The sequence below is a fragment of the Pongo pygmaeus genome, chromosome 13 (genome assembly GCF_028885625.2).
Source record: "Pongo pygmaeus isolate AG05252 chromosome 13, NHGRI_mPonPyg2-v2.0_pri, whole genome shotgun sequence".
Classification (NCBI taxonomy): domain Eukaryota; kingdom Metazoa; phylum Chordata; class Mammalia; order Primates; family Hominidae; genus Pongo; species Pongo pygmaeus.
Window position 1 is genome coordinate 55,829,030 of NC_072386.2, and position 12,846 is coordinate 55,841,875.

At 41.6% G+C, this 12,846-nt stretch overlaps 1 protein-coding gene across 8 annotated transcripts in view; it reads right to left on the bottom strand.

Moving 5' to 3' along the window:
* SMARCA2 (SWI/SNF related, matrix associated, actin dependent regulator of chromatin, subfamily a, member 2) overlaps positions 1-12,846 on the bottom strand; it is a 215,994-nt gene that overhangs the window by 58,196 nt on the left and 144,952 nt on the right. For all 8 annotated transcript variants that reach the window (XM_054502676.2, XM_054502680.2, XM_054502673.2 and 5 more), the window contains one exon: positions 11,192-11,410. In XM_054502676.2, the coding sequence (XP_054358651.1) occupies positions 11,192-11,410 (219 nt within the window). The remainder of the gene's footprint in view (positions 1-11,191; positions 11,411-12,846) is intronic.

Genomic DNA, 12,846 nt, shown 5'->3' on the forward strand with positions numbered 1-12,846 from the left:
TGGACTCAATTATACCATTGGCTTTCCTGGGTCTCCAACTTGCAGGTGGCATCTCATGGGATTTCTTGCATGAGTCAAGGCCCATAATATATCTCCTCTTATACATGTCTCCACACATCCCATTGGTTCTGTTTCTGTGGATAACCCTAATATAGCTTATAAATAACATACACTTATTTCTCAGTTTTGGAGGCTGGAAGTCTGAGGATAGGGTATAGCATGGTTGGATTCTGTGAAAGCCCTCTTACAGCTTGCAGATTGCTGACCTCCTGTTGTAGAAAGAGCTAGGGGGCTCTCTAGGGTACCCTTTATAAGAGTACTAATTCCATTCATGAGGGCTCTCATGATATAATAACCTTCCAAAGGGCCCACCTCCTAATATCACATTGGGGGTTAGGATTTCAACATATGCATTTTGCAGGGACATAAACATCAGTCCATAACAACCCAGGAAGGTCAGGAGACCTGTCCAAGATCACATATTTATCTGGTAGCAGTGTCAGAACTCACATTCCAGGCTCCTGACTGCTAGCCCCAGTGTTCTTCCTGCACGCATGCAGGGTTACAGAGAAAACCAGAGTAAAGACAGTTAATAGCCATGTGAGTACAGGTTGGCAGGTGGCTAGGTAGAAAGTCAGGGGAAAGAGAGTTAACAACCAAGTGAGTACAGGTTGGTGTACAGCTAGGGAGAAAACCAGGGTAAAGAGAGCTAATGGCTGAGCGAGTTTGGGTTGGCGTGCACCTAGGTAAAAACCAGGGTAAAGAGAGTTAATGGCTGAGCGAGTTGGTGTGCACCTAGGTAAAAACCAGGGTAAAGAGAGTTAATGGCTGAATGAATATAAGCTGGAGTGCTTGAGATGAATAAACCTGTGGTCCTGTAACATATTCAGCAAGTAAACATATCGTTCTCTTTTAATTCCATTAGTGAGTAAGCGAAAGGAGCTTCTTGAGTCCCAATTTTACCTTTCTCTTGTCACCCCGAGTCTTGTCATCAAGACACAAAAGAGAACTTATTTTCTTCTTTTTCTATTATCCATTAGGTCTTCTTTGAAATAATTGGAAACTTTTTCTTAATAGCTAATATGTATTTTTGAATCCTTCTTCTATGCCAGATTCTATGTTACACACATTTAATCCTCAGAATACCCTATCAAGTAGGTTCTATGATTTTCCCTAAGAGGAAAGCAAAGCTATGAGAGGTGACACAAGGTCCCCAAGGTCACAGAGCTAATTAGGTGGAACTGGAATCTGAATCTCTTGGTTCATCAGATTTCAAGGCATGTACTCTTAATCACTATCCTAAATTCTCCATATAGAGAGCCATCAAAAGTCACAGTTATTTTTCTGATGCTTATCTGAACCCTGAGGCATAATGGTGATGAAGCCACCCTGCCCTGTCTCTGCTTCCTAAACTGTACTCTTCCCCACCTCCACCCCTTAATGAAGAATTACATTTCTTTATTAAGAAAATTAATGAAGATTTTCTTCATGTAGCCTTTTTTTTTTTTTTTTTTTAAATCCTGACACTGACTGAAACATGTAGCCTTATTGATTAAAAAAACAAAACAAAACAAAAACTGGCCAGGCGTGGTGGCTCATTCCTGTAATCCCAACACTTTGCAGGGCTGAGGCAGGAGGATCACTTAGGGGCAGGAGTTCAAGACCAGCCTAGGCAATTGAGTGACATCCTATCTGTACAAAAAAATACAAAAATTAGCTGGGTGTGGCGGTGTGTGCCCGTAGTCTCAGCTACTCAAAAGGCTGAGGCAGGAAGATTGCTTGAGCTGAGGAGTTTGAGGCTGCAGTAAGCCTGAGTGACAGAGTGAGACCCTGTCTCTTAAAAAAATAAAGTAAAAAAGCAAAAAACATCAAAAACCAAATCTTGATTCAGAGAGACATATTCCTAAAATATTATTTCTCTGATTTCTCTGTAATAGTTTGCTCCATTCAAAGATAATGTGAAATTATTGCGGCTCCTTAGTATCTGTAGGCCAAATTCAGTTTCCCATGGTTACTTTCGATGACTGAGTTTGATTTCAGAGCTGAATCTCGATTTCAAAGGACAAAACTCGAGACCAGAAATTCCAAGCATCAAAGTTTTAAAAATCAAAACAATTCCCACTCACTCCTCAACCTTTATTATTTATTTTAGTATATTTCCGTCGGACCTCTGAGGGCTATTCTATTAAATTTATTCTCCCGAATTATATAAAATAGGAAATATTAAGTCCAATGGGCTGTTAAAGCAATCTAGTCACTGGATTTCAGAAAAAAATAAAAATTATACAAAGTTCTTAAAATTATTTTATTACTATCAAGTATTTTTCCAAACAATTCACAACTGTTACCGCTCTTAATTAGTTCAGTACTTCCACCCTAAAGTATTGAAGAACTTGGAATTTGGCAAAACCCAAATCTATTTTCCAGGGCCTTAGCTCTCCCTTGTGTATAAAAACGGAAATGCAGCTTGCTAAAAATTTTGCCCCAGTAAATCTGATGACCCAATTTTAAAAGTTTTTAAAATGCCATTTGATAGAAGAAAAAAGGTCCATGTTTACAAAGCTTCTCACATCTTACAGAAAACGCAAGAAAAGATTTTAAATGACAAAACAAAAGCAGCCAAATATTACAAACATGATGCACATTATGCTTTAGAAAAAGGATCCCCCCACAAAAAAGTCTTGCCAGTATAAAATAAAATATTTTAGGGGAAAAGTATATCTACGAGAATCACTAATGCTGTCAGCTGAAATAGAGCCGAGTGATTCCAGCCCCTGTCTGTGATTTCAGGCTGGATCATACTTAATCTAGCCCAGAGGAGGCATTAGCTTGTTTAAAAGATTTCTAGGGAGAGAAAAATCCACAGCCCACCTCTTCATACCTGTGAGGAAATATTGTATTTATCATTCTGTATTTCCACAGAATTTCAAATATCTTGTTCTTTAACCTTTCTTCGTATTTTCCCCAGTTCTTTGTGACTAATTCACCATGGATTTGTCTGCTGTTTCCTGTGCAGAGTTTAGCAGTTTGGCTTCCTGTGATGAGAGGCCAACTCAGAGAGCTTATCCTATATTTGCAGCTTGGTATTACATAGCTTTTTAAAGACACTGAATTCTCTTGAGATGTATCACATTTTACCTTACTGATTAGCACCTAATATTATAAATGTTAAGAATCTCTCATTTTTTTTTCCTTTTTTTTTTTTTCTTGAGATGGAGTTTTGCTCTGTCGCCAGGCTGCAGTGCAGTGGTGTGATCTTGGCTCACTGCAGGCTCCACCTCCAGGTTCAAGTGATTCTCCCACCTCAGCCTCCTGAGTAGCTGGGATTACAGGCACCCGCCACCACGCCCAGCTAATTTTTGCATTTTTAGTAGAGACGGGGTTTCGCCATGTTGGCCTCGACTTCCCAAAGTGCTGGGATTACAGGCATGAGCCAGCGCACCCGGCCTCATTTTGTTTTTTCTACTTTGTTAAACTTTGGGAAGAAGAAAATCCCAAAATCATTTTAGTAGTCAGCAGACATGATGATGAGAACCCCATTTAGGCACGTTCGCCATGGGAAGCTCAGGCTGTCACCTGGTGACAGACTGGTCAAGGAAAAGGAGGGTGTTCTGTCTTTCTGCAAAGTTCCTCTTGAAATTCTATGGCTTCTAAAACTTGCTGTTTTCTATCACCCAATTTAAAGATCTAAAGAAATTAGTCTCATCACCATCATTTATGTAGCATTTATTGGGGCCCAACTGCACAGGACATCACAAAACAAAGCAGTGTCTTCCCTCATCGCCAGGAGCTTATTCAGTATACCAAAAGAAGTGTCTACACATTCAGACATAAGGACCCCATAGTAGGTATATGATGCTGTAAGAAAGGTAACAAGAGACAACAGTAAATAGGATAAACTTTTTAAAATTACAAGACATTGTGATACAAAGGCATACTACTCTCCAGCTGGCTGGCAATTGCATATTATCCAGAGCACATAAGCTAGAATGCATTCCAATTATCTTCAAGTGCTGTGGGGCAAAAATCACTCACGCAGCAATTAAATAAATTCAGGGATATCACTAAATGTTTTAAGGAAAGGAAGGATTCTGAAGTTGGCAGAAAGAGCAAAGGAACAGGAAGAATAGTAAAACAGGCATTCCAGAAACCACCCTCCAGCCCACTTTTTGGCTCTGCAATCACCCCAATTTTGCAGAGCCCCTGGCTCAATAATGATGACTGCCTTATGGTGCTAGAAACAGCACAGCCAGTGTACACAGGGCTGACATTAAACCAGAAAACCCTGGCCCACTGGGCTTGTCAAAATTTAGGTAGATGGAATGCCTGCTCTCACACATAAAGAAGCAAATATATGTTTCCAAGAAATTATCAAGATGGGCCATTTCTTGTGCATGCGCAATTATACATATATATGCGTATATATATGTATGTATATATAATTGCGCATGCAAATATATATATATGTAATCTGTAATATAGCACTGTTATCACCTTAGGCACACCATAGGAAAGTTACAAAATTGTAATGGATGGAATATTTGTTAACCATGTTAATATTCTCTTTCACGCTTTCTAAAAGAACCATCCCCTGTTCGGGAGAGTTACTCATTGCCTTGAGCAGAATTAGGATAAAGTTGGTATGCAAAGACAAAAATGACAACATCTTTGACTTCCAAAATAGGGTAGTGAATTCCCTTCACCACCTTTACAATCAAGAGCCAAACCTAGTGGACTGGGATTCTCATCTATCGCCTTAACCACTCGGCCACGACTACAAGGCCGAGGACCAGGATTCTCAGAATGGCACCAGAAGCCACAGCACATGGTGCTGTCGCTCGGGAACAGGAAGTTGCCACATGACAGGAAGGCAAGGAGGAGAGCCTTCTTCCATGGAGGAAACAGGAGTCAAGAGGAAGAGAAGTAAGGTCAGGACTGAAGATATTACTACCTATTATATAATAAACAATCTGTCAGGCTGGGCATGGTGGCTCATGCCTGTAATCTCAACACTTTGGGAGATGGAAGCAGGCGGATCACTTGAGCTCAGGAGTTCAAGACCAGCCTGGCAAATGGGGCAAAACCCCGACTCTACAAAACATACAAAAATTAGCCGGGCACGGTGGCATGCACCTGTAGTCCTAGGTACTCAGGAGGCTGAGGTAGGAGGATTGCTTGAGTCTGGGAGGTCAAGGCTGCTGTGAGCCAAGATTACACCACTATACTCCAGCCTAGATAACAGAGTGAGATCCTGCCTCAAAAAAAAGAACTTGTCTGGTCTTTGTCCTGGGTTCCTGGCATGGAGTTTCTATGTTTGACGTCTCCGTAGTGACAGGAATAACTTTGTTCTGATAATGAAGTGTCATGTGTGATAGGCCCCTAAATGGCTCCGGTGGGCACTGGTCACCAGAAAGACCAACGACATGACTACAAGGTTGGGTATTTGAGCCAGTCTGACCTCCAGGTAGGGCAGAGAGGCTGGGGAATGAGTTCAAGCATGTGGCCGACAATCTAATCAATCATGCCTATACATTGTGAAACCCCATTGAAAACTCTGGACATCAAGGCCCAGTAGCACTCCCTGGTTAGTGAACACACTGATGAGCTGGAGGACTGATGGACGCTGACTCCACGAGGAGCATGCAGGGGAGCCCAGGTTTCCTCCCAGACTGCATGCTGTGCTTCCATTCATTTGGCTAGTCCTATTTTTCGAGATGGAGTCTTGCTGTGTCGCCCAGGTAGGAGTGCAATGGCACGATCTCGGCTCACTGTAACCTCTGCCTCCTGGGTTCAAGCGATTCCCCTGCCTCAGCCTCCAGAGTAGCTGGGACTACAGGCACGTGGCACCACGCCCGGCTAATTTTTTGTATTTTTAGTAGAGATGGGGTTTCACCATGTTAGCCAGGATGGTCTCGATCTCCTGACCTCATGTTCCACCCACCTCGCCCTCCCAAATTGCTGGGATTACAGGCATGAGCCACAGTGCCTGGCCTAGTTCTCTTGATTTGTATACTTCATAATGAATCTGAATCGGTTGCTAATGGCACTTTCCTGAGTTCTATGAGTTGTTCTAGCAAATTATCAAGCCTAAAGGGTTCATAAGCCCCTGAATTTATAGTCGGTCAAAAGTGTGGGGGGCCTCGGGACCCCCACAGTGTGGCTGGTGTCTGAAGTCAGGGCAGTCTTGTTGGGGACTATGCCCTTTAACTTACGGAGTCTGTGCTAAGTCTGGCTAGTTTGTGCCAGCACTGAATTGTAGCTGGGTTGAAATGTAATACTCCCCCTTCAGAATCCAAGCCTGGGGTGTTTGGAGGCAGAGATTGAGTGGAAGGGAAGATAATGAGGCACTAAAACTGCTAAAGGTGGATTTATTGGAAAGCTAATGAAGCTTAGGCTTTAGGCCTCTCACTCACAAGCTCCTTCCAAAGCTCTGGGAGGATCCCTCACTATGTGATCCCCAATACAGTTACACACTTTTACACAATTTGCAAACTTAAGACATTTTTGAATTGCTTTCTTTAAAAAGCTCCAGGACCCACCCAACCACCAGATTCTAGAAGCTTCAGGTTTGACAACCCCTGGTGGTGACTTAGCAACTGTTGAGGAAGGGGCCAGTTTCACTGCACCCTGCATGTTCTAGCACAGTGTGGAGAAATCAGTCAAGGAGAGTTTGCAGACTTCCAAACAGAACACAAAAGAGCTAAGAGCACCATAAGGCCAAAGAGGCCAGGGGTCTTATGAGATGGGAGAATGCAGGACAGCTTCTAACTAGTGCCTGTGGCCAGGCTCCAGATTTCAACAGCACATGTCATCAAGGTCTCTAAAAGAATGAGATGAAACCAGCTGCATGTAAAGACCTCCCAGGACAGGAGCAGACCAGCAGCTATATGCTGAGTTCAGTGGAGACCCATGGGGAGCAAGAGAACCAGGATGCTTGCCCCCAATGCCATGCTTAAACACCACATCTTTATCCAGATGCCATCTTGGAGAGGAAGATGGGATGGGAGCCCCCGGGGAAGAGAGAAACAGCCCAGAATGTGAATGTTGAACTGACTACCACAAAAAGATGATGTTAACTTGAGACCAGCTAACACTAAGGACATTTGAGTTTCCTCAGTGGAAATAGCAATTTCAAAACAATGTAAAATACCTTTAAAAAAAAAACTGAACTGTGTTTGAAATTGTGATCCTCCTGATTAAAAACAACATTATGAATGCAGAAAAAAATTCTAAATTCCACCAACTAAACAGATTATCTAAAGGACACTGTAGGAATTTTTAGCATGCCATGATTACAAAATAAAACCTGTTTTCAATGAAACCAAAACACCATTTGCAAAGAAAGTGATCATAACACTTAAATTTAACCTAAGTGTGCTAAGGCAGGGATGGCTAAATATTCACCAAAATTTTGTTTTCCTGGGCTCACAGCCAGACCACATTTCCGTCTCTTTTGCAGCTGAAGTGGCCACATAACCAAGTTCTAGCCAATGGAACTATAACCATTTAGGCAGGGCCCATTAGACTTCCATACCCACTACTCCATGCTGTTTTCCCCACTTCCAGCTCAAGTGGATGGAGATGACCAAGCTGGCAGAGGCTCTGTCAGCCTGGAGCCCTGAATGACCCTATGGAGAACAGCTGTCCTCACCAATCAGGAACACCTACCATGGACTTTCATGGAAGGGAGAAATCAACTTCTATTTATTTTTCTGGATAGGTCCATGGACAGGGTATGTTGAGGTCCATCTGTTGCAGCAGTGAACATTACCCACATCTATCTATACCCTTATCTGTCAATCCAGTGCTACTTCAATTTGGCAACCGATGGGCACTTAGTATTTGTACACAGAAGTCCTAAATTCTAACAAGACACAGAGCCAGCTTATCAACTAGTCAGGAAAGCAGGCAGGTTGGCAACTACCGAGAATACTAGGAAACTGTGACTGAAGGACAAGCAAAGAAATGTTAAGAGGACAATTAAAAGTGCAATAATATTTCTCTGTGAAGGTGCCACAGGGTGGGCAGCAATTGAATTGGGCCTTGAAGGAGGAGGAAAGTTCAAGAGAAAGAGGAAGGTAGAAAAGTTCAATCCAGACTGAACATGAGTTTGCAAACATTTTATTCATGGGGCTGTGATACTAAAGACAGAAAAAAATATTGTTCTGTTCACCCCAGGGAAAAGAATCAAGGCCTGTGAGGAGAAGCTACAAGGAAAGAAGTTTCTATTCAAAGGGAGGAAGAACTATTAATCAGAGCTGACCACGAACTGGAGGGGCTACACAGACAAAAAGGTAGGTTTTCCTTTTAGGGATGGCCAGCCTCCTGGCACAGAGATTGCAGAGAATGTGATTTAAGCAAGGGATGGGAAGCTGTTCCATTCAACTGCCTTGCAGCTCTGCAATGCTATGTATCTTGGATGTCTCTGCCAAGCAGGCTTTGTACAACATTGCCAGGAAAAAGAAGAATTATTTTAGCCCTGTTACAGCATTTCTTACACAACGGTCCTTGCCAAACTCCCTTTCAAGGCCATGTTGGCTGGGTTCATGCAATGTGTTAAATCATAAGCCAGTAGAGAACATCTCTTCACATCCAGGCCCATGAGAACCCCTTCAATATCATTTTATCATCAAAAAAGCTTAACAGGCTGATATTAAATAGGATTGCTGCTGGTGAACACCAAAGACAGGAAGCATCTACTTTGAATGTTTAGGCCATGGGGCATGTTGCATCCATTGCATGTCCTGGTTAACAGCAAGTTGCCAGTTTCATACCAAATACGGGCATGCAGTTTTCAAAAGATTAGATTACATAAAGATATGTTACAATAAAGCTGTTTTGAGAACAGTTTCGTCCTTCTTGGATGACTTAGTATGTTGCACGGCATTTTAGAATTACAATTATAAAAACCAATTTTCACAGTGCAGTTTTGTAAAACAAACTAATTTTCCATTTTTAAATGTGCATGTTGTAGATAAAAGGAAGTCTACTAGATGCACTAAAAAGAGAAATGCTCTCCTAACACTGCTGATAAGTTAGTCACTTTCCCTTTCCTCTTATGGTTGTACTTTCATTTTCACAAACATTCACTGAGTCTCTATGCTAGGCACTGTGCTAATCATCAGGGATAGAAACTGAATGAAAAAGAGAAAACAAAACAGATATCTTAAACTGGAAAACTTCCTGAGATTCGTAATGTTGTTTTTCTTAAGGGCAATTCCCAATGATTATTTTTAAAAAGTTAAGTTCAGCTACATTCTTGCCCAATAAACAAGGTTATTTTGCTTTTAATGTCTGGAAAGTAAACATATCAAAGCTTAGCTTTAAAAATTTCGCCCAGCCAGGCATGGTGGCTCACACCTGTAATCCCAGCACTTTGGGCGGCCAAGGCAGTTGGATCACCTGAGCTCAGGAGTTTGAGACCAGCCTGAACAACATGGTGAAACCCCGTCTCTACTAAAAATATAAAAATTAGCCGGGCGTGGTGGCATGCTCCTGTAATCCCAGCTACTGGGGAGGCTGAAGCAGGAGAATCACTTGAACCCGGGAGGCAGAGGTTGCACTGAGCTGAGACCACACCACTGCACTATAGCCTCGGTGACAGAGAGAGACTCTGTCTCAAAAAAAAAAAAAAGGTTGGCCCGGATTATTATTGTCCCATCTGCTGTAATAATACTCCAGGTACTCAATTTATTGCTTAAATAAAATTTTCCCAAGCTCAGAAATATATATTAACCAAAAAACTCTTCATATTATAGAATGAATCCTAATTACATAACTATAATCTCAATAGTGAAACAAAGAAAATTCATAGAATCATATTCTGAGGTCACTGGAATATTTGACTAGATACAACAAACTAATCACACAAATGTTCTATTTTATACACAACTCTTCAACCACAAATAATGAGCAGTGCTTTTCAGAATCACAGGCTCCCATCTTTTCGAAATTCAGGTCACATCCCTCTCATCATACAACATCCTGAGTAAATCACATCTCAAGTGGTGACAAGACCTGTTCGCCTTTGATATTTAATCTCAAACTTTTGCCCACTGCCTTTCTACCCACCTACCCACTTAAAACCTGGGTCCTAAAATCCATGTTTCACAAAGCTTGGGAACCGTATTCCCTTTGGATAAAACGAACAACTCCTCAAAACTTTTGTTTTGCTTGGTTTTTACCCAACTACACTTACTATTTCCAGCATGCATTTACTGGCTGTGTCTGGAATGCACATCCCAGGTTGCTGTGCCTTTCTAGGTACTAAGTCTACTCCCAAAAATGGGAAGTAGAGCTAACCCTTCGAATGGAACAGTCACTCGGGCCTCAGTGTTCACACACGCGACTCCTAAGAGCATTTTGATATTTCTGTGCTGCCCAAGGAACATTCTGAGATTTCAGTCCTCAGTCAAAATGAGAAATCACCATTTTCCAAAGGGAAAACAACATAAACAAACTCCCGAATAACATTTCCAAGCATCGGTGACCCGAGTCCCACGCTCTAATCTGTGTTTGTGATGGACAGATCAGATCAAGCCGAAATCGAGCATGCAGACACATAAGCACCCACCGATTCTGTGCTTTCTAACCAGCTGTGTGTCCTGCATAGCCACGCCACCTCACTTCTCTGGGCCTCAGTTTCTTCATCAAACCAAGCAAGTACAAAGATACCTTCCAGCTCTAAAAGTACTATGGGTCTACAAAATAACAACACAGTTAGAAAACTCTGCTATCCCTGAAAGATCTGTGCAGACCTTGCAGAAGTAAAACCTCTATTAAAGACCATGAAATGAGGGGGAACTATTAAAAAGATCTCTAAGGTGCCCTTCCACATTTTGATTCTCAGTTGGAGAGAGTGAGGCATGACCAGGCAATTGGTCATAAAACATTAGTGGGTCTCATAGGTCTCATAATCCTGTGCTTCCAATGGCCAATTCTGCTCTAGCAAAAAATTCTGCATATTTTTTTCCAAGCACTGCCTTGAAATGCAGAACGACTTTATCTTTTCATGCAACAGCAGAATGACTTTATGCAACAGCAGAATGACTTTATCTTCTGTGTTCAAGAGCCCCTTCCCTTTGATTGCGAACTCAACCTCCTCAGAAAATTCCAGCTCTAGGCCCCTAGTTTCTCCAAGCCACCAAAAACACTCCACCTAGTGAGAACAGGTTAGAAAAGCTACGCTTACCCTTAGCCACTGCTTCTCCGTGAGGGCGTCACTGTAGTCCACGTCACGGCGCTGGCGAGACCCCCTCCCAAATATTTTCTCCTCCTCTTCTTCACAGGTGAGCCTTTCTACTTCAGCGTCATCCTTAATGATCCAGGAGGGCAGCTCATCTTCCTCCATTAAGCGGGGCTTGCGTTTCGGGTTCCGGGCATCTTCCCTCCGCCGGTCCATGTCCATCCGCTGGAGACATTAATAAGAGGGTCACTGAAAGTCAGGGCTTCTGTATGGTACAGACTTTACAGTACTACACAACTTCCCCAAGTCATTTCCTATGGCTGCAGGGTCCCTTTCAACCTCTCTCATCCTGGTTGACTTGTTCTAGCTCATCCCTAAATATCTAGGGAGAGATTCCATTAAGTAAAATCCCTTCCCTTTCTCTGTACCCATCTTTTGAAACTTATTCATACATTTAAAAAGTACTCTTAAAGAATTTCCTTTTCTTAGTCTGTGTGTGTACAAAACTTCCTCTTTAAAGTAATAGTGAAAAAATTCAAATTGGGAATGCATTTTAAAAATATGACCTCTTGGCTATACAACTCATTGCTTCCCTGGAAGAAACTTATTCTTTGAGTAAAGAAAAGAAAGATCTTTAAGTAAGTTTCCTTTTATTCAATAGGGCTTGTGCTTTGAATTGAACAATCAGCAGTAAAAACAAACGGGGACCCAAGGTATCAGTACAGAATAGCTACCCACAGTTGAACATGTGGAAGAGACATAAATGGTTTCACTAGTCCATTGGCCATGAATATACTAAATTTTCAATACCTCATGGGCACTGTGGGAGGAATGCTCTTGAATTCTTGACATTTTAAACTTTGTGCTCTTATGAAAATATTATACCACAGACAGACAGAGCTCAGAGGTAATCGCATCCCAACTGATCTAGTTGTAAGTGAAATGGATTCCTTTCAGAGCCTTCAAAATGCCTACTTCCCCACCTTCTCTCTTTTTAATAATCCAGTTCACTTGTAAATAAACTAAGGGCCACACACTTGGCTTTAATCTATAAATAACAATACGATGGATTTTTAAAAAATAAACTGCCACTACATATCCACAGACGTTAGTTATGTATAAATATAAACACTAGCTAGATGTGTCATTTCCACAGTGAAATGGACCATCAATCATTGTTATTCACCTTTTCCTTCTCCCTTTGGTTCTACCATACTGAAATTGGGATTCAATATAATGTTTTCTTAAAAGTTAAAACTGATAAAATGTAAATGAAATATCTACGCAAACTCAAATATGACCTCTAGAACCTATTTTAAAATTAGTGGTCAAAGCTCTTTAAACTATATGTCTTCCACATTTTTGGAAGTCATTACATTTCCAGAATCTGGTAGGCTTGGGAGACGGGTGAAGTCCCATTGATTGATAAATGTGGGCACCCTCCTCTGTCATGTGCTATAATCAGCTCACGATGCTTAATCCTATCTTCTAATGCTTTGGTATCAGAAATGGATCCACCAAACCTTCATAATTGGCACACAGAGGTTGCCTTGTTTATAGCAGTATCTAAAGAGGGGCTTCATGAGGCAACCTCCTAATAGTTATTAGATAGCTAATAAGAAAAAAAAAATTTTGTTAATGTCCTATACTGAGATGACAAA